Consider the following 24,171-nt stretch of genomic DNA (forward strand, 5'->3'; position numbering starts at 1 on the left):
CAGCGCTCTATTGGGAGACCCAGACGATTGGGGTATAGCTACTGCCCTCCGGAGGCCACACAAAGCACTACACTAAAAAGTGCAAGGCCCCTCCCCTTCTGGCTATACCCCCCCGTGATATCACGGGTTCTCCAGTTTTAGCTTTGTGTGCGAAGGAGGTCAGACATCCATGCATAGCTCCACAGATTTTGGTCAGCAGCAGCTGCTGACTATGTCGGATGGAAGAAAAGAGGGCCCATATAGGGCTCCCAGCATGCTCCCTTCTCACCCGTGGATGGTGTTGTAAGGTTGAGGTACTTATTGCTAGTACAGAGGCCGGAGCCCACATGCTGTTTTCCTTCCCCATCCCCATGAGGGGCTCTGGGTGAAGTGGGATCTTACCGGTCTCCAGGCACAGAGACCGAGCTCCATCCACAGACCCAAAAGAACCTGCTGGATATGGAGCTGAGTATCGTCAGGGACAGGGCCCTGCTACATCAAGGTACTCTGTGTCCCCGTACACATCGCGCACACACACACCAGCATTGCTGGGAGTGTTAGTGCGCCGGGGACAACAGCGCGGAGCGCTGGTGCTATTATTCACTGCAGCTTTGCTGAGTGAATTTATGTATTGAAAACGGCCGCGCCGGCCGCTGCTGGTTGTTTTTTACATTGTGGCGCGGCTGGGACTTGTGGTGCGCCGGGGGACTTCGGCGTCGGCCGTGCACATGGGACGGCCGCGCTTATTACTAGAGTCCCCGGCTTTGTGGCCTAGTTTTTCGTTTCGTTCCCGCCCCAGCCCTGCCAGTCAGAGGAGGGGCGGGACGCTGTACAGTAGCTCAGCGCAGGGAGCTGGAGTCTGCTTTGCATTCTCCAGCCCCCTCTCACTGAACACAGTGAGACGCCGGGTTCCCGCTCTTGGCTGGGGCTCGCCCACGGCCCGCCCCTCTGCACAGGACGGGGAAGAGAAGCCGGCAGCCATTATGGTTTCCACTCTGGGAGAACGGAACCAGTCACAGGTTTTTGGGCGACCTCGCACCCGCTCTTGTGCGGGCGGTAAGCAACTGACACCACTAATGCTGAAGTGGGCTTTTGGGCTGTGTGCTGATATGCTATGCACTGTACTGTACTGTCGCTATTCTGGGCAACAGCAGCAAATAAGCAATGCTGCTGAGGCACAAGCTTTCAATGCTTCTTCGTTTGCATGTGCTGCAGTGTTTACTGTCAGATTGGGCAACAGCAGCAGTAGAGCAATTTGTGCTAAGGCACAAGCTTTCAATGCTGCTTCGCTTGCATGTGCTGCACGGTTTATTGTTATGATATACATTCACTGTATGTCGCTATTCTTGGCTAATGCGCCCAGATAAACAGACAAAAGCAGCAGTAGAGCAATGGTGCTACGGCACAAGTTTTCAATGCTGCTTGACTTGCATGGGCTGCAGTGTTTACTGTCATGCTTGTATGCTATACATTCACTGTATGTCGCTATCCTTGGCTAATGTTCCTGGATAAATAGACAACAGCAGCAGAAAGGCTAGGGTGCTAACGCGCAAGCTTTCAATGCTGCTTGGATTGCATGGGCTGCAGTGTTTACTGTCATGCTGTATGCTATACATTCACTGTTTGTCGCTATCCTTGTCTCATGCTCCTAGATAAATAGACAACAGCAGCAGAAGAGCAAATGTGCCAAGCCACAAGTTTTCAATGCTGTGTGTACTACATGTGCTGAAGTGTTTATTTGTACTTCATGCTTGTATGACTATTCACTGTACGGTCGCTATCCTCGGCTAGGCTCTTAGATAGCTAGACAACAACAGCAGAAAAAGACAAGTTGCCAATGCACGGGCTTTCTATGCTGCTTGTACTGCATGTCATACGGTTTCAGGACCCCCAGTGCGTGCAATTGCTCAACCGGGGTCTCTGCTATATGTGGCCAAAGGAACCACCTGTGATCTCTGTCCAGAGACAGGGACGAAGTTGCAGTTTTTCCGCTGATATATTGTCTGTGACTATGACTGACATCTTACAGACTTTGCACCCCAAGCAGACCGTGGGCAATATGGTTGCAATGACCCTGGCCGCCCTGATCTGGAGCATCTCAAGGCGCCAGAGTGATTCCAGGCATCCCAGAGAGCAGGCATCCGACACGGTCGACAGTCCCAGATGGCCTCAGCGGGCTCGCTGGCATTAGCCCTCGACTACATCACTGGGCAAGGTCCCAGCTGGAGTACTCTCTGTACGATGAGGCAGACGTAGCTGTTCAGGACTCTGTTCCTGACACCGCTCTCAATCCGGATACACCGGATGGTGACGCTATAGTGAATAATCTTATTGCGTCCATCAACGAAAGGTTGGGTATTTCTCCCTCAACTCCTCCAGTGGAGGGGTCAGCTTCACAGCAAGAGAAATCTCTATATATTGAGTACTTGTTTAGCACTCTGACTCCAGAGACGCAGTCCAGAAACGACACGCTTATCACGATAAGCGTTTCTCCGACCGTATTAATGAGACACGTGTCGCTCCCCCTGACGTGGTCAAGCGCTAGACCCAGTATCCAAATGTGGATCCCCCAATCTCCATGCTTGCAGCTAGATCTATAGTTGTAGTGGTGGATAGGACTTCACTTCAAAAGGCCATTGACAGGCAGATTGGCCTCTGGTTGCAATCTGTCTATGAAGCTATCGGCAGGTCGGCTGCTCCGGCAGTCGCAGCCGTGAAGGCACTCCAAGCTATTTCAGCTAGTATTGCGCAGAGGGTCGCTGTCACAGGTACTCTCGGTCCCAGCAGCGTCTTTAACTCGCAATGTCGGCATGGCGAATCATGCTGTTATTGCTGTCTGAGACTCTACGAGCCGGACGTCAGTGGCATCCGCCAACTCCGTGTTTTTACGCAGAGGCTAGTAGTTGAGAGATTGGAACAGAGGCTGCTTCCAACAAAGTGCTTAACCAGGTTGCCTTTATCTAGTGATAGTCTGTTGGTAAGGGTTGAATGAAATCATTCAACTATCCAAGACGACTCAAAAAGCCCAGAAGGGCATAGATTCCTAGCGGGCTCAATTCACGCCCGGGGAAGGCAGCCGGAGGATCCGCTACCAAAGCGTTTTTCCTCATAATTTTCAGCCCTCTCACTCCGCAACCGCGGGGGGGCAGCCTCCCCCGCTTTAGCGGCATTTACCTACCGCAGGTTGAGGGCCTGTGAGTGAGAGTCAGTTTGTTTTCAAACTACCGCACCGACCGAGCCGAGGCTCTTCTGCAGGCGGAAAGAGCGGTAATCCCTGTTCCTCTTCAGGAACCAGATACGCATTTTGCCCCGACCTGGTCGTGGTGCCAAAATAGGACGGCTCCTTCCGTCCCGTTCTGGACTTTATACTGCTTAACGAGCACGTGAAAACCAGGCGGTTCCGGATGGCATCACTCCGCTCCGTCATTGCCCCTCTGTCTCAAGGAGTTTTCCTAGCTTCAATAGACATCAGGATGCTTATCTACACGTGCCGATTGCTCCGAGGCACCGGCGTTGGCTACGATTCGTTATTAAAGACGAGAATATTTCGTTTCGTAGCCATACCCTTTGGCTGGCGACAGCCCCACGGGTGTTCACCAAGTTCGTGGCAGCAGAGGGAGCAGTCCCGCGCTCTCACGGTCACTCTGTGATCCTTTACTTGGGCAATCTACTGGTCAAGGCACTTTCCTTTACAAGCATGCCAACACAACCTGAACATGGCGCTGGACCCTTTCCAGAGTTTCGGGTGGGTCTTCAACTTTTCAAGGTTGAACCCAATCGCTGGCATCTCCTGGAGAGTTTTCACACTCTCTCAGCGATAGTGAAGCTTCCGCTGGACAAACAGCGTTCACTACAGACGAGGGGACAGTCTCTCCTTCAAGGAGGCGCCTCATCCAGAGGCGAGTTTTAGCTTTTCCAGACGGTCAAAGACCATCTTCAGAGGAGTCCACTCTTCAACTCAGTGGTCTGGAGCTCTGGGCAGTGTATCTTGCACTGCAAGCCTTCCTGCAGTGGCTGGAATGCAAATAGATCCGAATTCAGTCGGACTATCCACAGCGGTGGTATACACCAACCACCAAGGCGGACTACGCAGTCGACAAGACTCCCAAGAGGTCCGGCGGATTCTGCTATGGGTAGAAGACAGAGCATACACCATATCAGCTGTTCACATCCCGGGCGTACGACACTAGGAAGCAGACTTCCTCAGTCGCCAGGGCGTGGACGCAGGGGAATGGGCTCTGCACCCGTTTGTTTGCAAGAATTCTGTAGACGCAGGATGAAGACGGACGTCGACGTCATGGCTTCTCGGCAACAACAAGGTCCCGATTTTCATGACGCGGTCTTACGATCAAAGAGCTCTGGCGACAGGCGCCTTGGCTCAGGATTGGTCACAGTTCCAGCTACCGATTGCTGCCACACCATCCTCGTCGCCCCAGACTGGCCGGGGAGGTCGTGGTACCGTGATCTGTGGCATCTCACCGTCGGTCGACCGTGAGCACGACGTCATTGCCACCATGAGACGGGCTAGCCAGCCGCGGTCTGCCAAGATCTACCACAACTCGTGGAAGATATTCTTATCTTAGTGTTCTGCTCAGGGAGGGTCTCCCTGGCCATCGGCATTGCCTACTTTGCCTTCCCTCCTGCAATCTGGTTGGGAAAGAGGTTGGTCGCTCGGCTCCCTTTAAGGGCAAGTCTCGGCACTATCCGTGTTCTTTTCAGAAGCGTCTAGCACGTCTTCCTAAGGTGCGCACGTTACTACAGGGGGTTTGTCATATTGTGCCCCCGTACAAGCGGCCGTTAGATCCATGGGATCTGAACAGGGTACTAGTTGCTCTCCAGAAGCCGCATTTCGAGCCTCTGAGGGAAGTTTCCCTTTCGCGCCTGTCACAGAAAGTGGCCTTTCTGGTTGCGATCACGTCGCTTCGGCGAGTGTCTAAGCTGGCGGCTCTGTCATTCAAGGCTCCCTTCCTAGTGTTCCACCAGGACAAGGTAGTGCTGCGCCCTATTCAGGAGTTTCTCCCTAAGGTTGTATCCGCGTTTCTTCTTAATCGGGATATACCCTTTCCTTCCTTTTGTTCTCATCCGGTTCTCCGGTATGAAAAGGATTTACAGTTGTTAGTTCTGGTGAGAGCACTCAGAATCTACATTTCCCGCACGGCGCCCATGCGCCGCTCTGATGCATTTTTTGTCCTTGTCGCTGGTACGCGCAAGGGGTTGCAGGTTTCTAAAGCCACCATGGCTCGATGGATCAAAGAACCAATTCTTGAAGACTACCGTTCTGCGGGGCTTCCGGTTCCTTCAGGGCTGAAGGTCCATTCTACCAGAGCCGTAGGTGCGTTTTGGGCATTACGACACCAGGCTACGGCTCAACAGGTGTGCCAGGCAGCTACCTGGTCGAGCCTGCACATTTTTCACCAAACATTATCAGGTGCATACCTATGCTTCGGCGGACGCCAGCCTAGGTAGAAGAGCCCTGCAGGTGGCAGTGGCTTCCCCATAGGGGAGGGCTGTCTTGCAGCTCTAACATGAGGTATTTCTTTACCCACCCAGGGACAGCTTTTGGACGTCCCAATCGTCTGGGTCTCCCAATAGAGCGCTGAAGAAGAAGGGAATTTTGTTACTTACCGTAAATTCCTTTTCTTCTAGCTCTTATTGGGAGACCCAGCACCCGCCCTGTTGTCCTTCGGGATTTTTTTGTTGTTTGCGGGTACACATGTTGTTCATGTTGAACGGTTTTTCAGTTCTCCGATGTTACTCGGAGTTAATTTGTTTAAACCAGTTATTGGCTTTCCTCCTTCTTGCTTTGGCACTAAAACTGGAGAACCCGTGATATCACGGGGGGGTATAGCCAGAAGGGGAGGGGCCTTGCACTTTTTAGTGTAGTGCTTTGTGTGGCCTCCGGAGGGCAGTAGCTATACCCCAATCGTCTGGGTCTCCCAATAAGAGCTAGAAGAAAAGGAATTTACGGTAAGTAACAAAATTCCCTTCTTTGTGGATCACAGGCACAATAGACCCCTCGGTGATCGCGGCCGGTACACACCGCTGCTGTCAGCACTTTACTTCAGTTGAATTCTTTGCGGAGCTGTAGTAAAGCGCTGCTGACAACAGCAGCAGCCCCGTGTACCGGCCATGATCATCGAGGGGTCTATTGTGCTTATGATCCGCAAGAAACAGATAACAGGACACCGCTGGAACAGAGGACAGGTGACAATTTTTTTGTGGGACCTTCTTTTGAGTATAAGCCAAGGGGGGAGTTTTCACCATTGAAAAAATGTGCTAAAAAAACTCGACTTATTCTCGAATATATTCGGTAACCAAAGAAATACAGCAGAAATGTGAAATACTTTAATATGTAAACATTGAATATATGAAATTGGAGTTGCATTACTGCTATAGAAAATAGGTTAAAAAAATTTGGAAATTTTCTTTGCTGACATTCTGTTTTCTTTTGTTTTTTAGAAAATGGCCACAGGAGCGGTTGAAGTTCAAGCCAAGGAGGTCCACGTGTTGAACGCCTGCAGGAAGCTGCCGTTTGAGATTAAAGACTCTGTGAAGGTTCATGGTTTCTGTAAATGTTCCCTTACATTATACTTAATATCCTTGTGCTGAATGATCGCACACGTTGTGTCGCCTCCGACACCAATTGATAAAATTATTGATCAGTTGTTTTTCCTTTAGAAATCGGAGTCGCTGAGGATGCAGTATCGTTACCTGGACCTCCGCAGCGCCCAGCTCCAGTACAACCTCCGGCTGAGGTCTACCATGGTTATGAGGATGAGGGAGTATCTGTGTAACCAGCACGGTAAGCGTCACGTATGAGATCCGTGCTGCAGAACAAAGATAGGCAGGCTGCACGCTGTACTAGAGAGCTTGTCCTGTCTGTGCACCACTGATGAGCAACCCTGGGATGCCTTCCATTGACTCCTGCGGTCATTGCCATGACCGTAATACATAATTGTCAGTTTTTTGGAAGCTGAGTGACTCCTCGTGTGCAGTGAAGTGTCTGCCCGCGGTACAAGGCTTCCTATAGAATGTCCTGGAGATCTCTGTCTGGTTCTCTACAGCGCACGCTGAGCCGGATCGTTCCTCTCCACACATATTTACAAAGCCTGTATACTCCTGAATATATCTTACTGTGCTGTGAAGCTTGGTGCCTCTATGACCCCAGTACATAGCAGACGGGAGCTTCTCTCCGGATGATTTATGACCACATCAAAGTTAAGCTCTCCTTTCATGTGGTCAGTGCTCATAGAGCTTAATAAAAGACAAGATGAAATTGGAAAAAAACCCTCCCTTTAGTAACAGCTCTCACTGATGGACTCTCAGTTAACTCATTCAGCAGCCAGCAAATTTTAATCAGTCTTAATGAAAAAAAAAATATTTATAAGCAAAAAATACCTCAATAGAATGAATTAAGTGTTGTCTGTAGTGAGGAGCGATCATGCTTGGCACTGCTCATTACTGGATCAAGCATTAGGGTGCTCAAGCACAGCGGGGTGCTCGAGTTACAGTGCAGCAGCTCCTTTCACTGACCTGGAGCCTCTCACTGACTGCAGGGGCTCTCCCTCAGCTGGACTCCTAGAGCTGAAGACCTCCTGGTTCTTTCTCATCTCTCCCTTTATCTCTTAAGGTACCTTCACACATAACGACTTACCTGCGATCCCAAAAACGATGCGACCTGATAGGGATCGCAGGTAAGTCGCTGGGAGGTCGCAGGTGAGATGTCACACAGTGAGATCTTACCAGCGATGCAGAACAATACAGATCGCAGTAGCGATCTGTATAACGATCTCAGCAGTCACTGTGATCCTGTTACATAGTGTCAAACACAGCGATGTGTCCTGCCCAGCAGGACATCGCCTTTGAAGAAAATGACCTGGACCATTCTGCAACGACTAGCGATCTCACAGCAGGGCCCTGATCGCTGGTAAGTGTCACACATAACGAGATCGCTAACTGGATCGCAACTGCGTCACCAAAACGGTGACTCAGCTGCGATCTCGCTAGCGATCTCGTTATGTGTGACAGTACCTTTAGGCTAGTTTCACACTTGCGTTGGACGGCTTCCGTAGCATATGCATATGCGTTGCATATAGTGGCACAACGCAATGCTACGGATCGTACAAAATAACGCAATCCGTTATAGGTTTTTTCCTTGACTTTACACATCTGAGCATGCGCAGTTGTGTAAAGACGGATGCGTTAACGGAATCCGTTAAATGACGCTTTCTAACGGAATCCGCCACCATAGGCGTCCATTATAAAAACAACGGACGCCAAACGGATTCCTGCAGGTTGCGTTTTTTTGACACTCCGCCAAGCGCAGAAAAACGCTACATGCAGCGTTCCATCCGCCTGACGCAGCGTCAAAATAACGACGCTGTGTCGTCCAGCGGATGCAACGCAGACACTTGCGTTACAGTGCGTCGTCCATATAAGTCTATGGAGAATAGCGCAGTGCGTTAACGGACTGCGCTATTCTCCATTGTGACGGAATGCGCTGAACGCAAGTGTGAAAGTAGCCTTACAGCTGACTGTCTCATTCAGATGTAGCAGAGCTGAGGCTGTCAGAGATGCTACGGCAGAGTGACGTGGCAGGGATTAACAGAGTGGGGGGCCATAGTGGCACGGCACAGTAGCAGAGCAGAGTGACAAAACACAGTGGTGGGGCAGAGCACTGACAGAGCAGCGTGGCTGGGTAGAGCACAATGACAGGGGAGGGGCAGGGAAGGGCAGAGTGACAAGGCAGGGCGGCGGGGTAGAGTGGCAAGACAGAATAGATTGACAGGGCACAGGGGCAGAGCGGCATGGCGGGGCATAGCAGACTGAACAGGACAGCGGGCAGAGCAGAATGATGGCAGTGGCGAGGCAGGGCCAAGCACAGTGACCGGGTAGAGAGATGGTTAGATGTAGCAGAACAGAGACAGATGTAGCGTGTTCCATCATCTCAGCTCTGCTACATCTGAATGAGGCAATCCAAGACTAGGGGAATTCCAGCTCACCCAGTGGAGATAATTGCGGACGGTGCACAGAAGGAAGGCCACTCCTAGATCCAATCACAAAAACGGATCCAGCATCCAGTCCAGTAGGTAGAATAAAAACTTCACTCTTTATTGAATTTCCATCAAAATAGACATTAATATGGCTTGGTGCGTACCATACACAAGACGCGTTTCGGACTTCGCAGCGTCCTTGATCACATAGCATCACTGAGTGCACATACAATTTAAAAAGACAAGAACCGGAACTGACATAATACAATCATATGTGGATCAGTTGTTTAACATACGGTAATTAAATTGGCATATTATCACACCTGGCAGTGGATAAAAAAAAAAAGTTTAATAAATGTTGTTTAAGCCCTTCAGCCCCCGGTCACTTTCCGTTTTTGCGTTTTTGTTTTTTGCTCCCCTTCTTCCGAGAGCCGTAACTTTTTTATTTTTCTGTTAATCTTGCCATATGGGGGCTTGTTTTTCGTGGGATGAGTTGTACTTTTGAATGAAACCATAGGTTTTACCATATATTGTGTGGAAAAACTGCAAAAAAAGTGTGATCGCACAATAGTTTTTGGGATGTTTTATTCACCGTGTTCACTATATGGTAAAACTGATGTGTGGGTATGATGCCTGAGGTCGGTGCGAGTTTGTAGACACCAAACATGTATAGGTTTACTTGTATCTAAGGGATTCAAAAAAATTCACAAGTTTGTCCAATAAAAGTGGCGCACGTTTTGTGCCATTTTCCGAAACACGTAGCGTTCTCATTTTTCTGGATCTATGGCTCAGTGACTGCTTATTTTTCGTGTCTCGAGCTGACATTTCTAATGGTATCATTTTTGCGCAGATGCTACGTTTTGATCGCCTGTTATTGCATTTTGCGTAAAACATGCAGCGACCAAAAAACATAATTTTGGCGTTTGGAATTTTTTTGACACTACGCTGTTTACTGTTAAAAAATATACTCTTAAAATATATTTTTCTTCAAATACGTAAAGGCGCATGAATGAAAAGACCTCAAAAATGTAAAAAATAAATGTATTTTATCTATTTAAAAATGGTTGCCAGGGTTCAGTTACAGAAAGGAAAAAAAATAATATACTTTGATAGCTTATGTAAAAAGAGTTCATTTAGTCCATACTGAACAATGGGAAGTCTTTACCCATCTCTCTTTGGCTCCTGAACGGCAATGCAGGGGATGTCATCTCAGCGTGTCATATCTTGCAGCACTGGAGTCTTCTCACAGCAGGCAGTGTGGAGAGCCCCCCGTAGCCCCCTCCATCGTGTATTATATACCAGCTGCTCAGTCCATATAGGGCATTCTAGTGTAACACAGTTGAATATAGTTCCATATTACGTAACCTTCTGGAAACTTCGGAAAGCTTCGGGAAGGATTTAAATATATCCCTCCATCATGCTCAGCACTCAAGTATATTCAATATGGGCATATTTACCCTTATAAACTTTATTAATAACCTATGCCCTCCAGCATAAACAGAACTATGAACGTATATGTCTTACTATGAAATATTTGATAACTAGATGTATTAATTTTAATCATTTTACAATTCCCCCTTGAAGTGGGTGGAGCAACCCCGAAAATTAATTAATACATCATTAAAATAACAAATCTTCTTTCCTTATTTGTCAATAGCGGATTAATATCAATAATAATGATGAAGAATAATTAATTTGCATTATTCATGTAAGTTCAATAATATAATAATGTGGATTCATGTTATGACAGGCTGTGACTGATCAATCATATAAAAATGTATATAACTATACTTCGCTAGACCTAAAAAGAAATGCAAAAACCAAATCCGGTCACCATATGATGTCCTCTGAGTTGATGTCTTCTTATCTCCGATGTAATCCGGCATAAACACAGTCTCTTAGAAATAAATCCTTTGATAAAAATGAATGGTTACCAATTCATACAGTCCCATATTGCGTTTATCATTGTTAGATCAAAGTCCATAAACTTTATTTTTTATTGCAAAGTCCATAGCCAATGTTGATAAACCACAGTTCATGACTTGTAGAAGAATAGCAAAAGTCTTTGATGTCTGTGCAGTGCAATTTACATTAGTCACCTTTTATCCTCCATGCTGCCTGTTGTCAAATCCTTTTGGACAGATGTTAAGACGTTCTTGGTCAGCACGACAGGGGTTAACTTTAACACGTCATTGCTCTTCTTAGTAACTTTAGGGAGGTCTTAATGCACAGACCATGTGTCATTGTCCATCCTTGGACCAAAAGATATTACGTTTCTGAGATGCAAGCACGGTAAGTGTATTGTATGTTTCACAGTCTTATTTGAGACGTTACCTTTTGGACCTTTTTTGCAGAATCCCTTTTAACTTTAGGAAAATTATAAAGTCGTTTTATCTTCTGTAATCTTGATTGACTTCATTCCCTAATCTAAATACCAAATATGGCAATAACTATCACTTAATAAATGTCACAGCGTATCATAACTCTAATACTATGATACCATGTCATTATTATTATCGTAGAAGTATTAATGTAATTGATACTCAGAATGATAAAATACTGCATAATGGTATAGACGATAGTATTTTCTTGTAATGATCTTATTGTCGTTGGTGCATTACCCTTACAAACCCATAGGTGGCAATGTGTTGAATGTAACCAAAATATAATATAAAGTATGAAACAATATAATGTGTACCTAATAACATGTATCATATTATAAATATGAAAGGCAACAATGTGGCTTTTAGTTAGATCATTTGTAAATTATAAATCAAAGCAAATAACCTTTTAGAAAAGACTGGATGATACCATCAAAACACAATAATACCCATTATAAATTATTATTGATTAAAAATATAATATATATTATTTGTAAATATAGGTAGGTAAACCTAGATGTACCTCGATCTTCCATCTTTATTACTCTAATTTAATTTATTTGATTTGTCTATTATTTATTAAATAACCTACTATAAGAAAATGTGTAACTATAAGTGATATTTCACCCTTATTGAGTTAACATACTAATATAAAAATAATGTATTACCAGAAAGTAAACAATTGTATATATTGATGAAAAAAGTATCTTTTCTTCCAAAAAATTGAACTTTTCCCTTTTAATATGATTCATATTTAATAAAGTAATATTCTTATATTAGATATTACTGAACTAAATATTGAAGTGTTTTCTCAATTGAGATATTTAAAATCTGAAGAAAAAAATAAAATTGTAGAATTAAGATTTTAATTAAAAATGTGAATATTAAAATAATTAATATAAAAAATAGGAATAAAAAGAAAAATAAAAATCGGAATAAAAATAAAACTTGAAATAAAAATAAGGCCTTCTATGTATATAACACCTATGTCTTTAATAATACATAACCTTAATGTTACCAGATAACCTTAATATTACCAGTATCTTATAAAATTACCAAACCTATCAATAACCAATAAAAATAATTAAGTCATGTAACCTTGCAAATAATACACTTCTCTTAGTATATAAATGCATTATGATATACTTCAAATATATTTTTTTATTCCCAATTCTTCCTTTGTACTTGAAATATTAATTATTAAAGTATCCTGTAAACACATATATTTATCAAATATAAATGTGTGTGATTGAGACCAAACCTCCCCCTTTCAATATCATGAAATATGATATTATAAAAATTAATATGTTAGATTAAATTAAATTAAAATTTGTGTGGTATATCTTCAAGACCATATTATAAATATCACTTCCATATTTGAAAAGAAAAAATGATTACCAATCTGTGTATCAGTAAAAGAAGTGACTAACACAAAAAGATATAAGAAAATCAAAACGTTATAACCTTATTCTCGAATGTAACTCTTCAGAATAAACCCTTAATAAAAAATCCTAATATCTCTATACTAAAGAAATGTCTAAGAATAAGATATATATATCCGGTATAAATTCCTTCATTTATACTTATGTACTATAACTTATTATCTAATATTATACATACATATTATAACCTCTAAGTTAAAACAAAAATTCTCTTTTTTTTCCTCTCCCTCTCTGGATCCAAATACTTTGACTTTAGCAGCTGCTCAAACAATCAATCATTCAAAGACACATCTATGCACACAAGACTGTCATGTTTTTTCCAACATACACTTCTACATAGAAACTGACAAACACATATCCTTTTTTTTCAATATTCTATGCGCATTTCAAAAATTATGTTACTAATTTGAAGTACTTCTCGAAAAAACAAATTCCAATGTATTACACACTGTACATATGACCATGGAACAAACATTTATTTTTAGCTTTAGTACCAAGTCATGCTCTGGTTACGTGCAAGGAACACCATTCCAAAACAGCAAGCAGTTTTACTACACTTCCAAAGCTCAGATTACATTTCTAATAACTCTAAAGGAGATATATATATTCATAAAAAAAAACGTTCAAGTATACTTCTCTGACCATTGGTACCTGAGAAAATAATAATTATTATCCAATCATGCTTTCGCGAATTAACCTTACACAAGAAAATATATGTTACCTGATTGAGGACAAGAACATATGTAAAAATAAAAAGTTAATACTTCATCAATCTGTTTTACTGATAAATTCTGAGGGAAATAAAAGAATAAAATTATTATCATATTTATGATAAAAATGAAACACTTAAAATCCGTTACTTTCTCTTATTATTTTATTTTAAATATTATTATTCATATACAGAGATCAAATTATTAATTTATAACATTAAACTATCATTTGACTAAATGAAAATATGACCTTGGTTTACTATCACTACCTTTTAATATATATATATATATATATGTGCATAGATTCACTGTATATGAATAAACATATTTATCAAACAATAAAATTAATTTACCCAGAAATCCACTTTATTTAACTGAAGACCATACCTAATTTTTTCTTCAAAGATTCGATTTATTAGATTCCCTTTGAACTTATAGGAATCTCGGAACTTATGTAATTCAAGGTTTTCTCTTATTTGAGAGAAAATGTCTCTCTCTGAAAAACCACCCAGCTGTCGCGGGCTATCAAACCCTAACCCAGGGAAAGAGTCTGCACAAGACACCTGTTTCTGTCTTTCAAAGCTATTACTCATCATTTGTCTGGGATTTTCAATCCCAGTGATCGATCCCTTCACTGGTGACAAGGGTTTTTCCTGTGAAAAAAGACTTTTAGATGATAAAAATTGGGGTGGATTGTATGGTTTATAACACGTATGCATCTTCCTCCGAATTGCATATACCCTGTCACAGAAATATCTGGATCTGGGAGACACTGTTGGTTTTTCACGGAAACTCTCCCTTTTCCGTGTTGGTTTTTCAGAATTAATTAATTTCTGTCTTGATTGACTTTGGCGACTTCTAACAAAATTGATAAATGTCGTACATTCGAATAGGGACTTTTTATTTAATGCCACCGCACAAGCTGCATTATCAAGGAAATTAAATTTCTTGATGAATAAACGTATCATTCCATCCAATCTGACATTTGGAATGACCGCCCTATACAAACGTTCAAAAACGGACATAAATGAGAACGTACTCTCATTCTGTTCAATTTGTAATTCCTTCAACATCTCGTAGTTTGGATCAGATTCATTCCTTGCACAGAAGATGAGATATTTCAGCCTTATGAGATCGTTATCATTTGAACAATCAAATGTCTCATTGTCAGAAGACTTTTTTAATGCCAATTGTCTAAAGAAATGCTGAGGTAACCACATACGGAATAACTGATTCGTCTCACTATTGGTTAAATTTAACCTCTCGATGGAACTTTCAAATATCTCTGAATTTCTGCAAACATGTATTTCTTTGTCGCTCCATTGGGAGACCCAGACAATTGGGTGTATAGCTATTGCCTCTGGAGGCCACACAAAGTATTACACTTAAAAGTGTAAGGCCCCTCCCCTTCTGGCTATACACCCCCAGTGGGATCACTGGCTCACCAGTTTTGTGCTTTGTGCGAAGGAGAGAAAAGAGGACACATATAGTGTCCCCAGCATGCTCCCTTCTCACCCCACTGTATGTCGGAGGTGTTTGTAAGGTTGAGGTACCCATTGCGGGTACGGCGGCAGGAGCCCACATGCTGATTCCTTCCCCATCCCTTTTTACAGGGCTCTGGGTGAAGTGGGATTTACCGGTCTCCAGGCACTGAGACCGTGCTCCATCTACAGCCCCTGGAGAAGATGCTGGATGGAGCGGAGTACATCAGGGACATGGCCCTGCTTCCTCAAGGTACTCTGTGTCCCCGTGCATTTGGCGCTCACACCGCAGCATGCTGGGTGTTGTAGTGCGCCGGGGGACATCAGCGCTGCGGCGCCTGTGCCATGGCCTCATTCAGCTTTGCTGAAGCAGGCTCACTTATGGGAATTGGTCGCGCCGGCCGCTGGGACTGCGGCGCGGCTGGCACTTGTAGTGCGCCGGGGACTTCAGCGCGGCCTGCGCTTTTACGGCGGCCGCGCTGATAACTAGAGTCCCCGGCTTTTGCGGCCTGCTTCCGTTCGTTCCCGCCCCCAGACCTGCCAGTCAGGAGAGGGGCGGGACGCTGGCCACTTCCAGGAATCGGTCGCGCCGGCCGCTGGCAGCGGCGCGGCTGGCACTTGTGGTGCGCCGGGGACTTCAGCGCGGCCCGCGCTTTTACGGCGGCCGCGCTGATAACTCGAGTCCCCGGCTTCTGGGCCTAGTCTCCCTTCGTTACCGCCCACAGCCCTGACAGTCAGGGTAGGGGCGTGACGCTGCATAGAGCAGAGCTGAGAGCTGGAGTATGTTTTGCATACTCCACCCCTCTCACTGTGTGCACTGTGAATCCGGATTCCCGCACTTTCTCAGGCACGCCCACGGCTTCCTTCTCTACAAGGACACCGGCAGCCATTAGTGTCAGTTTCTGTACGATACAGAGACAAGTGTGGAAGACCCTGGCATTCTGATAGTCACACAATCGCTGTAACAGGCGTTAAGCAGCACCTGTGGTGCTAACCCCACTAGTGCAGAAGTGCACTTATAGATATGCTTGTACTATATACATTGCACTGTTTGGTCGCACGTTGTATATACCCTCCTGGATTATGCGGAGGAGTTATCAGCATATTCTCTGTGTAAAACAAAGGTGCAGAACCACATGTTTTTCTATACAGCTGGTACAGCATGTACGGCTATACGGCCGGCAGGTACATAGACTCCCATTGTATGCACTAATGGCCAGGGGATGAGGACGGTGTCTGCAGTATTTACTGACAGTTTTTCTGAGACTATGGCTATGATACTAGAAGCCTAGCAGTCCGGACATGTCTCTCACAATATGGGCACTGTTGAATCATTGATCCATGGCCCCCCTCAGTGTGAATAACTAACAGCTCCGGGAATGTCACACGCATCCCAGAGTCACGGCTCTGCACGGACGTCAGTCCCAGACAGCCTAAGTGGGCTCGCTATGAGCGGCCTCGGTTTCATCAGGGTCCTAACAGAAGGACTCGCTGTGTAATGAGGCGGAAGTAGCGGCTCAGGATTCTGATCCTGAGACCGCTCTCAATCTGGATACACCTGATTGTGACGCCATAGTAAATAATCTTATAGCGTCCATCTATAGAATGTGGGTTATTTCTCACAGCTCCTCCAGTGGAGGAGTCAGCTTCACGTATTTTTCTGGACCACTCTGCCTTCAGAGAGGCAGTCCAGGAACACCACGCTTATCCAGATATGCGCTTCTCCAAACGGCTTAGGATACACGTTATCCCTGTCCCCTGACTTGGTCAAGGACTGGACCCAATGTCCCGAGCGGCATCCTCCAATCTCCAGGCTTGTAGCTAGATCCATAGTTGCAGTGGGAGATGGAACTGCAAACTCAAAGATGCCACTGACAGACAGATGGATCTCTGGTCGAAAGCCATCTATGAGGCTGTCGGCGCACCGTTGGCTCCGGCATTCTCTCCCTTGGGGCACTCCAAGCTATTTCAGCTTGTCTTACACAGATTGACACGGTTACACGTACATCTGTGCCGCAGGTGGCATCCTTAACCTCTCAAATGTCTGCATTTGTTTCTTACGCGATTCAGGTTGTCCTGGACTCTGCGAACCGTGCGGCGGTAGCCTCCGCTACTCCGTGTTTTTAAGCAGAGCCTGGTCTGCTCGTTAAGTGAATGGAAGGCAGATTCTGCTTCCAAAAAAGGTTGCCTAACCAGTTGCCTTTTTCTGCTGACCGACTGTTTGGTGAGCGTTGGATGTAACCATCAAACAGTCCAGGGGTAAGGATTCATCCTTTCCTCAGCCCGGACACAACAAACCCCAACAGAGCAAGAGGCAGTCGGGGTTTTCGGCCTTTTCGAGGCTCGGGCAGGTCCCATTTTTCCTCGTCCAATGTGGACTCAAAAGGATCAGAGGAGCTAAGATTCTTAGCGGGCTCAGTCTCGCCCAAAAAAGCGACAGTCTGAAAACCCGCTTCCAAGGCGGCTTCCTCATGACTTGCGGCCTCGGTCGGTAGCAGGCTCTCCCGCCTTGGCGATATTTAGCTGCCATAGGTCAATGACAATTGAGTGTGAGACATTCTGTCTCACGGGTACAGGATAGAGCTCACTTCTCGTCCTCCAACTCGATTCTTCAGAATTTCTCCACCTCCCGGCCGGGCCGCTGCTCTTCTGCAAACAGGGTGCACTCTATAGGCAGAAAGAGTGATGACCCCCGTTCCTCTTCAGGAACAAGGTCACGGTTTTTACCCCAAATTCTTTGCGGTACCTATAACAACGGGCCGTTCCGTCCCGTTCTGGATCTAAAAATGCTCAGCAAGCTCGTGGACACCAGGCGGTTCCGGATGGAATCCCTCCGCCATGTCATCGCCTCAAGGTCCCAAGGATATTTCCTAGCATCATTAGGCATCAAGGATGCTTATCCACACGTACCGATTGATCCAGAGCACTAGCGTTTCTACGCTTCGTTATAGGAGACGAACACCCTCTGTTCGTAGCTCTACCTTCCGGCTAGCGACAGTCCAACTGGTCTTCGCCAAGGTCAGGGCAGCAGTAGTCACAGTCCTGCACTCTCAGGGTCACTCTGTGGTCCCGTATTTAGACGATCTACTTGTCAAGGCACTCTCTTAGGAAACATGCCAACACTGCCCGAACGTTGCGCTGGAGACTCTCTAGAGTTTTGGGTGGATCATCAACTTTTTAAAGTCAGATCCGACCCCGACCCTATCGATAACATATCTAGGCATAGAGTTTCTTACTCTCTCAGCGATAGTGAAGCTGCCGCTAGACAAACAGCATTCACTACGGGCTGCAAGCTCTTCTTTAAGAACCAGTCGCACACATTGAGACGCCTCATGCACTTCCTACGTAAGATGGTAGCAATGGAGGCAGTTCCTTTCGCGCAGTTTTACTGCGTCCACTACAATGGGACATTCTCCGCCAATGGGACGAGGAGTCGACGTCCCTCAACAGAGTCGTCGTTCTTTCTCAGGCGGCCAAGGAATCTCTACGGTGGTGGCTTCTTCTCACCTCTTGGTCAAAAAGAAGGTCCTTCCTATCCCCGTCCTGGGCGATAGTTACGACAGACGCGAGTCTATCAGGGTGGGGAGCAGTTTTTCTCCACTACAGCGCTCAGGGTACGTGGACTCAGCAAGAGTCCACTCTTCAGATCAATGTTCTTGAACACAGAGCAGTGTATCTTGCCCTACAATCCTTCCAACAGCGGCTGGAAAGCAAGCATATCCGACTTCAGTCGGACAGCTCCACAGCGGTGGCATACATCAACCACCAAGGAAGAACGCGCAACCGGCAAGCCTTCCAGGAAGTCCGGCAGGTTCTGATGTGGGTGGAAGACACGGCATCCACCATATCCACAATTCACATCCCAAGTGTGGAAACTAGGAAGCTGACTTCCTAAGTCGCTGAGGTGTGGCCGAAAGAGTATGGTCTCCTCACCCGGACGGGTTTCAGGAGATCTGGCGCCGCTGACAGAGGCCGGACGTCGATCTAATGGCGTCACGGCACAACAACAATGTGCCAGCTTCATGGCACGGTTTCACAATCATCGAGCTCTGGCGGCAAACGCCTTAGTTCAGCATTGGTCGCAGTTCCAGCTACCTTAGGTGCCACCTCTGGCATTGTTGCCCAGAGTACTGCGCTAGATCAAGACCGACTGCGGCCGCGCCATCCTCGTCGCTACAAATTGGCCGAGGATGTTGTGGTACTCGGTTCTGTGGTGCCTCACGGTAGGCTAACCGGGGGCACTACCAGACCAATCAGACTGGCTGTCTCAAGGGCCATTCTTCCATTTGAATTCTACGGCCCTCAACCGGATGGTGTGGCATTGAGTCCTGGAACCTAGTGTCGTCAGGATTACCTCAGGACGTGGTTGCCACCATGAGACAGGCTAGCATACCAACGTCCGCCAAGATTGACCACAGGACGTGGAAGATGTTCTTATCTCGGTGCTCGGCGCAGGGTGTTTCTCCCTGGCCGGTTGCATCGTCTATGTTTCCTTCCTTCCTGCAATCTAGGTAGGAAAATGGGTTGTCGCTCAGTTCCCTTTAGGGACAAGTCTCAGCGCTATCTGTATTTTTTCAGAAACGACGACTTCCTCAGGTACGCACGTTCCTACGGGGAGTTTGTCTTCTCAGCACTCCGTACAAGCGGCCGTTAGAGCCCTGAGATCTGAACAAGGTTCTAATTGCTCTCCAGATGCCGCCTTTCGAGCCTTTGAAGGATGTCTCCCTTCCCGTTTTTCACGGGAAGTGGCCTTCTAGTAACGGTCTCGTCTCTTAGGAGAGTTTCCGAGCTAGCAACGCTCTCATACAAACTCCCTTCCTGGTCCTTCACCAGGACAGGGTAGTTCTGCGTCCGGTTCCGGAATTTCTCCCTAAGGTGGTATCCCATTTTCATATCAATCAGGATATCACCTCACCTTCTTTGTGTCCTCGTCCAGTCCATCAATTTCAGAAAGATTTGCATCTGTTGGTTCTGGTGAGAGCACTCAGGTTCTACTTCCCGCATGGCGCTCCTGCGCCACCCGGATGCACTCTTTGTCCTTGTCGCTGGTCGGCGTAAACAGTCGCAAGCTTCCAGATCCACCCTTGCTCGGGGGCTCGAGGAACCAATTCTTGAAACCTACAGTTCTACTGGGCTTCTGGTTCTCTCAAGGCCGAAGGCCCATTCTACCAGAGCCGTGGGTGCATCCTGGGCATTACGGCACCAGGCTACGGCTCAGCAGGTGTGTCAGGCACCCACCTGGTCGAGTCTACTTACTTTTACCAAGCATTATCAGATGCATACCTACGCTTCGGCAGACGCCAGCCTAGGTAGATAAGTCATTCAGGCGGCGGTTGGCCACCTGTAGGAGAGGGCCGTTTGACGGCCCTATCATGAGGTATTCTTTTACCCACCCAGGGATTGCTTTTGGACATCCCAATTGTCTGGGTCTCCCAATGGAGCGACAAAGAAGAAGGGAATTTTGTTTACTTACCGTAAATTCCTTTTCTTCTAGCTCCAATTGGGAGACCCAGCACCCGCCCTGTTTTCTCGGGGTTTTTCTGTTTTTTCGGGTACACATGTTGTTCATGTGGTATGGTTCAGTTCTCCGATGTTTCCTCGGATTGAATTGGTCTTTAAACCAGTTATTGGCTTTCCTCCTTCTTGCTTTGGCACTAAAACTGGTGAGCCAGTGATCCCACTGGGGGTGTATAGCCAGAAGGGGAGGGGCCTTACACTTTTAAGTGTAATACTTTGTGTGGCCTCCAGAGGCAATAGCTATACACCCAATTGTCTGGGTCTCCCAATTGGAGCTAGAAGAAAAGGAATTTACGGTAAGTAAACAAAATTCCCTTCTTTAGGATTATATGCGGGAATTAATTTGCATATGTCCAATAAATTTTTTCTAAGTGTAATCCCTAACTTAGCCTGTTCTATTTTTAGAAACTGATCGTCGCCATTTTCTCTCTCCACGTGTCCTTCTCTGACGGCTTTCTGCCTGTGTCCCATTCTGGCTCCTCCCCCTTCTGGCTTCCCTACGTCATTTCCTGCTTCTTTCTCAGTATCTTGAAAGGCACCTTGATTAGGTAACACGTGTCTGTCGCCATTATCAAAATTCTGATTTACAAAATTACAGTCTAAATCATCTGACTGATCATTTACAACATTACAGTCAGAATTCACAATATCACTGACTGACATTCCAAGTTCTAAGCAGTCTTTGGATTTCTCTGTCACTAACTCTCCTGACAATTCAGGTTGTCTATTTCCACCATTTTTACACTTTTCTACGATTAACCTGTGAAAATCATAGACTAAATGACAGACATTTCTGATTTTCTGTTTCTCTCTATTAAAAGACCTTACACATTCTATACGTGAATTCTCAAGTTCACACTCCTCATAAAAGCGTAACCAAATCTCTTCTACATTAGAAATATCTGGATAAGTGAACTGAAGTTTACTTTGCTTAACATATGAAGAGATAAAATCCATTTTCTTACCTGAAATGATCAGATGATCTGATGGATGATCCTGTAAGACTTGATTCACCTTGTTCAACCCGTCCAATACTTCTTATGGACTGACACTATCTTTCTTGCTCAAAAATACGTCAAAAGTTAACTTCTGTGGCTTTATAAAGTCTTTAAAGTTCATTTAAAAAAACATTCATGCAACTTGACTTATACGTATTTCCTAGGTTCTGCGTGATTTTTATAAATTGTCGATTCCTGATCCTTTGCAGGAGATACTTGCGTACTTGAGATACCCCCCTTATGCAAAGTGAAGGAACAACAAAAAAATGCAAAAAAATTACGAATGGGTGGCTCACCAAAATGTTAAAAAATATACTCTTAAATATATTTTTCTTCAAATACGTAAAGGCGCATGAATGAAAAGACCTCAAAAATGTAAAAAATAAATGTATTTTATCTATTTAAAAATGGTTGCCAGGGTTCAGTTACAGAAAGGAAAAATAATAATATACTTTGATAGCTTATGTAAAAAGAGTTCATTTAGTCCATACTGAACAATGGGAAGTCTTTACCCATCTCTCTTTGGCTCCTGAACGGCAATGCAGGGGATGTCATCTCAGCGTGTCATATCTTGCAGCACTGGAGTCTTCTCACAGCAGGCAGTGTGGAGAGCCCCCCGTAGCCCCCTCCATCGTGTATTATATACCAGCTGCTCAGTCCATATAGGGCATTCTAGTGTAACACAGTTGAATATAGTTCCATATTACGTAACCTTCTGGAAACTTCGGAAAACTTCGGGAAGGATTTAAATATATCCCTCCATCATGCTCAGCACTCAAGTATATTCAATATGGGCATATTTACCCTTATAAACTTTATTAATAACCTATGCCCTCCAGCATAAACAGAACTATGAACGTATATGTCTTACTATGAAATATTTGATAACTAGATGTATTAATTTTAATCATTTTACATTTACCAATCAGAATAATTGATTTTATATTTTGATCGAGCATTTCTGAACGTGGCAATACCAAATATGTGTATATTTATTTATTTTTTAACCCTTTAATTTTCAATGGGGTGAAAGGGGGTGATTTGAACTTTTAGTTTTTTGTTTTCTTTGTCGCTCCTTATTGGGAGACCCAGACAATTGGGTGTATAGCTTATGCCTCCGGAGGCCACACAAAGTATTACACTAAAAGTGTAACGCCCCTCCCCTTCAGCCTATACACCCCCCGTACTGCTACGGGCTCATCAGTTTTTATGCTTTGTGCGAAGGAGGTCAGACATGCACGCATAGCTCCACAGCTTAGTCAGCAGCAGCTGCTGACTATGTCGGATGGAAGAAAAGAGGGCCCATAACAGGGCCCCCAGCATGCTCCCTTCTCACCCCACTCTTGTCGGCGGTGTTGTTAAGGTTGAGGTATCCATTGCGGGTACGGAGGCTGGAGCCCACATGCTGCTTTCCTTCCCCATCCCTCAATTAGGGCTCTGGGTGAAGTGGGATCCTTTCGGTCTCCAGGCACAGGAGACCGTGCTCCATCCACAGCTCCTGAGGACCATGCTGGATAGGAGCCGAGTATCGTTCAGGGACATGGCCCTGCTACTTTGAGGTACACTGTGTCCCCGTGGGGACCGCGCACAGCAACACTCCAGCATTGCTGGGTGTGCTAGTGCACCGGGGACAGCAGCGCTGACTGCGTTTGTGCCATTACACACTTCAGCGTCGCTGAGTGTGTTCGTGTAGGGGGACTGCCGCGCTGACCGCCGCTGCCATGGTTATCACTGCGGCGCGGCTGGGACTGTTAGTGCGCCGGGGACTTCCGCGCCGACCGCGCTTATACGGCGGCCGCGCTTATAACTCGAGTCCCCGGCTTTTGCGGCCTAGTCTCGTTTTCTTCCCGCCCCCAGCCCTGCCAGTCAGGGGAAGGGCGGGACGCTGTACAGGACGGCAGCACTGAGGGCTGGAGCATGCTTTGCATACTCCACCCCCCTCACTCTGCACAGTGGGGCACCAGTTCCTGCACTTTTCTGGGTCACGCCCACGGCCCCCTCCTCTCCTCAGGACGCTGGCAGCCATTCCTCTCAGCTCTGCTAACGCTGGAGAGGAGAGACAAGCTCAGGGAGACCCAGGCAGGATTTCTGGTGCCCACACAACCGCTTTGCGAAGGAGGTAAGCAGCACCTGTGATGCTGGCCCCACTAGTGCAGAAGTGTACTTATAGATTACATGATTATAGACTATACTTTACACTGTATGGTGCACTGTTGATTTTTGTCTATATACCCTCCTGTATTGCTCAGAGGAGACAACAGCATGTCGTCCACAAATAGCAAGGGTGCCAAAGCACAGACTTACTATGCTGCCTGTGCAGCATGTACGGCTATACTGCCGGCAGGTTCCACTGACCCTCATTGTGTGCAATGCTCGGCCCCTGTGGCACTTTCTCAGCCGGAGCCTCTGCTAAGGGCGGCCCAGGGAGAACCACCTGTTAACACTGCCCAGGTGACAGGGACGGAGTTTGCAGTTTTTACTGAAAGACTTTCTGAGACTATGGCTAAGATATTAGAAGCCTTGCAGTCCAGGCCGGCATCTCAAGCCAGGGGCACTGTGGAATCATTGCCCCCTGGTCCCCCTCAGTTGGAACAGCAATGTCCTCCCGGGGTGTCTCAGGGATCCCAGGGTGAGGTCTCTGACACGGACCGCAGCCCCAGACCAATTAAG

At 46.1% G+C, this 24,171-nt stretch overlaps 1 protein-coding gene and 1 non-coding gene across 2 annotated transcripts in view; both read left to right on the forward strand.

Annotated features, from left to right (window-relative positions):
- Positions 1–24,171, forward strand: part of DARS2 (aspartyl-tRNA synthetase 2, mitochondrial) — a 99,542-nt gene that overhangs the window by 21,776 nt on the left and 53,595 nt on the right. Inside the window, exons 6-7 of the mRNA XM_075320135.1 lie at positions 6,439–6,534; positions 6,658–6,781. Coding sequence (XP_075176250.1) covers positions 6,439–6,534; positions 6,658–6,781 — 220 coding nt within the window. The remainder of the gene's footprint in view (positions 1–6,438; positions 6,535–6,657; positions 6,782–24,171) is intronic.
- LOC142250221 (small Cajal body-specific RNA 3) lies at positions 6,945–7,078 on the forward strand. Its single transcript, XR_012725154.1, has one exon.

This window comes from Anomaloglossus baeobatrachus, chromosome 8, assembly GCF_048569485.1.
Source record: "Anomaloglossus baeobatrachus isolate aAnoBae1 chromosome 8, aAnoBae1.hap1, whole genome shotgun sequence".
Classification (NCBI taxonomy): domain Eukaryota; kingdom Metazoa; phylum Chordata; class Amphibia; order Anura; family Aromobatidae; genus Anomaloglossus; species Anomaloglossus baeobatrachus.